The following is a 7,500-nucleotide window of genomic DNA, read 5'->3' as shown; positions in this document are numbered from 1 at the left end:
TCTTTAAAAAGATCTCACAAAGTCTGTGGTAGGAGGCTGTTTGTGAAGGACCTTTCAGGCTCAAACTTAAACTCACAGCTGTCACAGTTCTTTGAATCAGTGAGGACGAGTGACTGCCAAATCTACAGAAACTAAATATATTCACTTCACTTACCAAAACACTCAAACACATACGTAAAGGAAAGGGAATTAACCCCGAAGTTAAAAACATGTAATCTACTTCGGCAGCGGAGCATTTTACTCCCCCGCAATCTCTCTACAAACTTCCATATAAACGCAGGATCAGCAGAGGAAAATCTACTTTCCTTTTGGGAGAAACAAGGCCAGTCGATCCCACGACTACAGCACCTTGCAAAACGAATTATATGCGTTCCAGCAACAAGTGCTGCGAGTGAGCGCTCCTTCAGTGCAGCAGGGCGCGTTATAGAAGCCAGGCGCTCTCGCCTGAATCCTGACACTGTAGATGCTATTTTATTCCTGCATAGTGCTAAGACAAATTCTAAATAGAACGAAGGTTAGGCATATCAGCAGAGGTATATTTTGGTTACATTAGGATGGCTACGTTTATAGTTTGCGTTTTGGGCGCACCACAATGCCAAGAAGTTTGTCGCGACTGTAATGGCTTATTTCATTGTGGGGGTGATTGATAGCTTAAGGCTTACGAGACACGGTGTTTTCCGATGTTTTACTGAGTCCTCTCTGTCTCTATCACACACACACACACACACACACACACACACACTAACGGAAACAAAAAAGGTTTAAATTAAGTGACGATCCCTCAAATGTCGCGTCTCCTTGCAGCGCCGCAAACCTGCAAGCTATGAGTCAGCTGTTTCATTAACGTCTCGTAGATGAAACTGCCTGGGTTATTTTGTTTCGTTAGGCTATTAGTTATATTTTAAAACAGCCAGTCATTGTAGCCTACCACTCGTGGAATAAGGAATTTCAAAGAGATGATGGAGTGATTTGACTCAGAAGTGACATTGGGCATTGGCAGCACGAGATGTTCAGAACAAGTTAAACTTCTAGCTCAGTAACATCAACAGCTAAGAAAGAAGGTAAGAAAAATAGTCGAAAAACTTTGATTTACAAGGGATGCAGGCAAGTGTTGGGGTTGTTACAGTATATAGCCTACAATGTGGTGAAATTTCGGAATTAATAGGCTCGAGTCGGCGTTTCCTTAATATGCTTTCTTTCATTTTGCAAAAAACAGTAGGCTATATTACCATACTAAAATTGTGTACCAAATTGCGTTTTATTACAACGATAAAAAATTGTAGGCCTACTAGCCTATTGGATCAGTCTCCTTTCAAGAACAGGCAAGAACTTTCTAGCCTCTAACTTTCTAAGCCTCCTGTCACCGCCTCCCCCATGACACATCGGCCTGATTTGTCACGCCCTTTTCTGAGCTGAACGATCGGTGTAAACCACCTCTCTCGAAAGGCTCAGACATCGGCGGAAAAACGATCGGATCACATCTAGACCAGTCCTACATGAGGCAATTGTAACCGTATCGCGAGTTTCTATCGGAACAGACGCGATGTGATCGGATCACATTGACACATGTATAAGGGGCTAGTGGTAGGCCCCGTCACTCTAGGCCTCATCCTACCCTTGACTGGAGGTCTACACGTACGCTGATCACCACCATATCTATTAACCCGTATGCCACGTTGGGTCAACACAAATTCATCAGCTAACACAGATGCTTGAGCCAGTGTTGTTACCCTCTGCTCACTGAGATATGTAGCCACCGCATGGGGAATGCTCTTCTTAAAGTCCTCAAGGAGGATCAATTCAGTGAGGAGCTCAATGGAATCAGCTTTCTGAGAGGCACACCAGCGACCAAACATATATTTTTTTTCATGTGCAAACTCAACGTACGTGTACTGGTCAGTCTTCTTACAGTTACGAAAACTCTGGCGAACTCATACCTGCGAAGTATCTCAGTCTTCACAGTGTCATAAGACAGAGATTGTTCAATGGGCAACGAAACATACGCATCCCGAGCCCTTCCCACTAAAACACTTCGCAAAAGCAGTGTCCAGCTTGAATTCTTCCAATTCAAACTGGCGTTCACGCTTGGCCTCTTCCCTCTGGAAAGCCAACGTCCGCATTTCTAGTTCTAGTTCCATCTGTCTTTGCTCAATAGCAGTCTCTTTTACCTCTAAAGCCATGGCAATCAACCAGTACCCACTTGAGGCGTTATCACAGAATACACTAAATATACTTAACTACACTGGAGCCGTAGCACCAACTAAACACAAAGATGCAAACCACTGTCTACACCTTACTTTTGTCAAACACACTGGCCTACAACACAATTCAGACAAAACAGGACAGATGGAAAACCACTCCTTCCAACTACAAAAGACTACTATCCATCAGCAACCAAAAGCTCTAGGCAATTTCGGTTTACCAAAACTTGCAACAAACTCTTTAAGCAAAAATGGCTTACCATTAGCCCAGTCTCACTACCGGATTAATTGAGCTTCTCACAAGCCTCTGTTTAATTTACGTGCACCACACACACAAGAGTACTCGGTCTAACGATCACCACAAATAAATGCTCTCTCTTCGCGGAAAAGAACACAACAAACCTGGTGAGTTAAACCCCACTGTGCGTCACTCAAATTAACCCTTTGTTTTGGCTTTTGAGCTACTCCCCTCCTCACATATATATTTATACATAAACTAACTAACCTAGCTAGTCTTCCACAGATTACCAGGCTCGAGGCAAACTTTAAACGCTGAACTCGTGGATTTGCGGCAGACCATTGACACAGTCAACCTACAAACCCCGAAGCGTACCCCCACCCGGGATTACCGCTAAAAATAACAAACAAAAATAATAAATAGAACTCCGAAGGAAGCGTCGCACCCGACACAGCTGGAGAACTCTACCTAAAGGTGTTTTGCTCAGTTAACTCAGCGACACACAGCTAGTTCCTCGATTACTATCTGCACTCAAAACTCTACAACAATCCCGGACGAGATCCCCAATTGTTACGCTTCGGCCCACTCATGACTGAAACAATAACGTTTGGAGGCAGACAACAACGGTTTTCTACAAAAGGTACGCGTATTTATTAAGTCCATTCAAATCATAACTCAAAGGCGACGTGTCTAGGGGTAACGTCTGTAGCTGGCATAGTCAGCTCGAAAGAGATAGAGACTGGTGTTCACTGGTCCTTTATACTGCACACCTTGGCGCCCAGCAGCAAGCAGAAGAATACTCTTCCCTACAGACTGAGTTTCAACAGCATAAAGACATTGTGTCCGAACTTCGGAGTGAATGCTCAAGTTTCAAGCAGGTCCTTGATGGAAAAGAGGAAATGCTGAGAACCATGACTGAGGAGTGTCAGAGCCATACAGAGGAACTGAATCAAAGGAATAAGTTGTTGGTTTCTCTTAGCAGTCAGTTGGACACTGTCAATGGAAATAATTTAAAGTTGGAATCTGATCTTGTTAGTGTAAAAGCCTCACTGGACATTTATGTAACCGTAAATTAAAAAAAATAGTGGCTCAGCGGCATGCTGAAGTCGAGGTGTTGACTACCTCATTGTTGATGCTCTTTTTAAAGCTTAAATAATTTGTATTGTGACCTGTCTTCTTCTTTCTGTCTCTCTAGTTTCCCAGGGCCCTGGATGCTGGGGGACCGGAGATTGTGCTGGGTCACAGAGGGTCTTTTGTGTTTTTTAGGTTTCCACGGGAAACCTCTTATGGGGGGAGGGGTTATGACCCCCTGCTCCCCTGCAGGCATTGCAGTGGCCGTGCGTGGCCTGCAGGCAACCATGGGGATGACGAGCGTCATGATGGGCTAATTATCCACACCTGGGGAGGTGTGCAGTATAAAGGACCAGTGAACACCTGTCTCTATCTCTTTCGAGCTGACTATGCCAGCTACAGACGTTACCTCTAGACACGTCGCCTTTGAGTTATGATTTGAATGGACTTTATAAATACGCGTACCTTTTGTAGAAAACCGTTGTTGTCTGCCTTCAAACGTTATTGTTTCGGTCATGAGCGGGCCGAAGCAGAGGGATACGAAGCGTATGAGAGCAACAGAGGGAGAAAGAGAATCAGAGAGAGAAGGAATGAGAAGGAGAGAGAGAGACAGGAAAAGAAGAGAAAAGAGCGCGAGGGAGCCGCACAGATGACCTCAAATCCTAGAAATCCCTGCATCGAGGCAGAGCAGGCAGAGTCGTCCAGGCTCCAGAATTACTAATCACTGGAGAATGCCTGCGTAATGCGAAAAGCTTGAGGACCCATTGGGCCAGAAACAAAGAAGGAACACAAGAAAAAAAGCCTTAGTTTGACGGAAGACAGCAATGATTTTTGTTCAGTGCTGGACACATTTCAAGTCAAACCTTCCCACAAATCTTACCTGGCTCCCCAAGGTTACTATTCCTGTCTCTGCCAGAGAATAATATGTTTTATGTACCTCATGGGTGCTGTTTTTGGTTTTTCACCCGCAAACTCACGTCCAACAAAGATTCGCCTGTTTTCATGGCGAGTCCTCCACGGACTGAGGCCACATCACCACACCTACATAAACACTTGTGTGTTTCTCTAGAGGCCCATTCTCCTGATGCTCACGGCATCCCAGAAAAACGTACTGCTCTGAGCGCACGCCACAGCATCACTGCCGGCCCGCACAGCAGGTCCGAGCCCGTCAGAACTAAACTCTGTCAACAACTGGAACATCTCCCTGGCAACAGGGCAGACATCTGTAGAGGCCTATTTGTGCCTCGGCAAAAGCAGAACCTCTTTTTTAATCTTCCAAAAGGAAGCCAAACTATTTTTGTGACTAAGTTTGGCTTTCCCTTCTGCAATACAAATTTCTTTAAAACATCATGAATTGCACGTTGTAGACTAACTGAAAGAAGCCTGTTCACATGGGAAATGTAAATTATCCTTAATGGAGGTGGATGGACACAAAACTGAATATAAACACCCTATTAGAGCTCTAGACCCGTCTGAAGTTCAACAGCATCAAAAACATAACACACACACACACACACATCCATCTGTGAAAAAATAATCACAACCGATGGGTCATTTCCTGTGAGAGTACTGCTATATGACAACTGCATCTAACGTGCAACCAGCAACCGGCATCAAAAGTTCAACTCACTGAAACTCACAGCCTTTGAGAGAGGCACCATATGAAAGCAAGGGTTATGTGTGACACAAGGTTGAAAGACAACGTTTTTAAGAGGCAATACATACCCAATGCACTAGTGAAGTTCTGTTGTATACACATACGTATATATCAATATATTATATTTATACATTGCATGTGTGTGTGTATGCATCACACTGACTCTGGGTTTACATATTCCAATTAATTGCAACTTGCCCTTCATGTGCCCAAATTATTTATTATTATCTTGTAAAACATTTGTCTTTTGCTCTTGTTTATGCTATTTTGTTATTATGTTCTGTGTTATGATATGTGTTATGTCCTTTGCACCAACCACACCAAGTTAATTTCCTGTATGTGTGAATATACTTGGCCATTAAAATAATTCTGATTCTGATTCTGATGTGTGTGGTGTGTGTGTGTGTGTGTGTGTGTGTGTGTGTGTGTGTGTAGGTGTGGTGTGTGTGTGTGCGTGCCTGTGTGTATCTGTGTGTGTCTGTGTGTGTGTGTGTGTGTGAGCTGCAGATGTGCTGAGTTGATGAGGCAAAGGAAGGCAAGAGCCAGTGAATATATGAGGTATGAGAAATATGTTTATGAGCTGGAGCTGTGCTTGCCTTTCAAAGGAGCAGTGTGCTTAACTGTGTGCCTTTGTGTGTGTGTGTGTGTGTGTGTAACAGCTGCAGACATACTGAGGTGACGATGTCTTTGAGTGCCTTGAAGCCCCCGTGCACAGCAAACACGTAGGCTCTGGAGTCAGCGATGTCCGCCAGCTGTAGGGGGGGGGGGGGGGGGGGGGGGGAGGGGGGGAGAGAGAGAAGCACTGATAACGAATCACCCCCAAAAGCAGACACACCCTCACATGGACATGTCCCAAGTCGGAAAAACCCTTCTGTGGAACCATGCCCAACACAAAACCTGCTGGCCATTTCCTCCAACGGACCAAGCCAGAGGCCGGCTCTAAGATTACAACCACTTCACTGTTGGGAGTGAGGTTTCACCACTGTGTACTCTGACATTTGTTTAGACTAACAGCTCATATCGCAAACATTATGTGACAGCAGTAGCAGGAAACTACAATGGGCCGAGTTCCAGCTATATGAAAGCCAGATGATTAGACAGCAGAGTACGTTTTAGATTCATTCTCTGCATTCTTTCTCAAACTTCTGAGTTCTGATGCCCAGTCAGACTTCAGGGTTATAAGGCCCATAATTTGACTGTAGCAGTGGAAGGGCTATGCAGATCGGCAGTTTCTGCCCTGTCTCGCTGGTCCGTGGCCAATAATTGGAGAAACGTTGATTTAAGGTGAATTTTCAACTGAACTAATTGAAAAGGAGAATATGCAGAACCTTATCTGTTACTCCCTGCATCGGACATTAGAAGCTTCGATGGTGAAATTATTATATATTTTTTTTTTACCTGACTTTCATCAAAGTCCTTGATGCCGACACAGTATACCCGCGCACCGTGCATCCTTGCCTCATTAGCCTGCAGCAGCGGGAAAAACAAATGGGTTGTTTATTGTTTGTTTTTTTGAGGGGGGAAGAGGGGGGAAAGACTGATATGCATCAAATCCTCTCCGTCTGCCCTGTGCTCACCTCCTTAATAGTGAGCTCCAGGATGTAAGGGCTCAGCTTGCCGTCCGTCAGAGCCACTATGATGCTGGAGGACTTCTGGACCTGGTCCTTCATCTGCTCTGAGGCCTGAGGAAAAAAAAGGAAGAAAGAGCACACAATTAAGTGGAGTACAGAGAAAGCATACACTTTGTAATCAATTTAAAAAATACTCATAACATATTCCTTTTATTACTACTACTATCGTCATGCTTCAGAGACTGCAGAAAATATATTTTACTGTGCTGCCTGTACAGAAATTAAATGTTACTTTCAATCGATTAAATAACTAGATAGTAAAGTTTGCAAAAGTTCAGTTTTTCAATGTACGGGGAACCTGAGATAACGAAACTAATGACGCTATTTTGCGATAAAAATCCGTTCCAGTACTTTTGGTCCCTTGTGGGCTTTAGCGTATCTGCTAGTTTAACCCATGGCATTCACTGCAGTCAGGGGAAGGGGTCACTGATGTAACAGAGAAAGCATGCAGTTCCTTCTGAGCATAAACAGATGGATATCTCCCATGCCGGCAGTTACATCAGTGGGAGAAGAACTTTAGGACTATGCCAGTCACTAAAGTGTCCTACTCACTGAGGACAGCAGTACTTGGTTGGTCATTTTAAATAGATACATCTTGCCCAGGACTTTCTCATCACATGTAATCAGGTGATATTACAAGGTTCATATCATACTTGAAATTCTCAAATTGAACTTGTCATTTTTAATAAATTACAAACAAGC

General features: G+C 44.1%; 1 protein-coding gene across 1 annotated transcript in view; it reads right to left on the bottom strand.

The window, feature by feature from the left end:
- The window catches only part of antxr2a (ANTXR cell adhesion molecule 2a), a 76,571-nt gene that overhangs the window by 62,524 nt on the left and 6,547 nt on the right, over positions 1–7,500 (bottom strand). The window contains exons 5-7 of the mRNA XM_080852505.1: positions 6,745–6,849; positions 6,566–6,634; positions 5,839–5,919 (exon numbers count right to left, since the gene is read on the bottom strand). Coding sequence (XP_080708631.1) covers positions 5,839–5,919; positions 6,566–6,634; positions 6,745–6,849 — 255 coding nt within the window. The remainder of the gene's footprint in view (positions 1–5,838; positions 5,920–6,565; positions 6,635–6,744; positions 6,850–7,500) is intronic.

The sequence above is a fragment of the Sprattus sprattus genome (genome assembly GCF_963457725.1).
Source record: "Sprattus sprattus genome assembly, chromosome: 15".
Classification (NCBI taxonomy): domain Eukaryota; kingdom Metazoa; phylum Chordata; class Actinopteri; order Clupeiformes; family Clupeidae; genus Sprattus; species Sprattus sprattus.
Note: the sequence above shows the minus strand (reverse complement) of the source record. Positions and strands in the feature narration are given on the sequence as shown.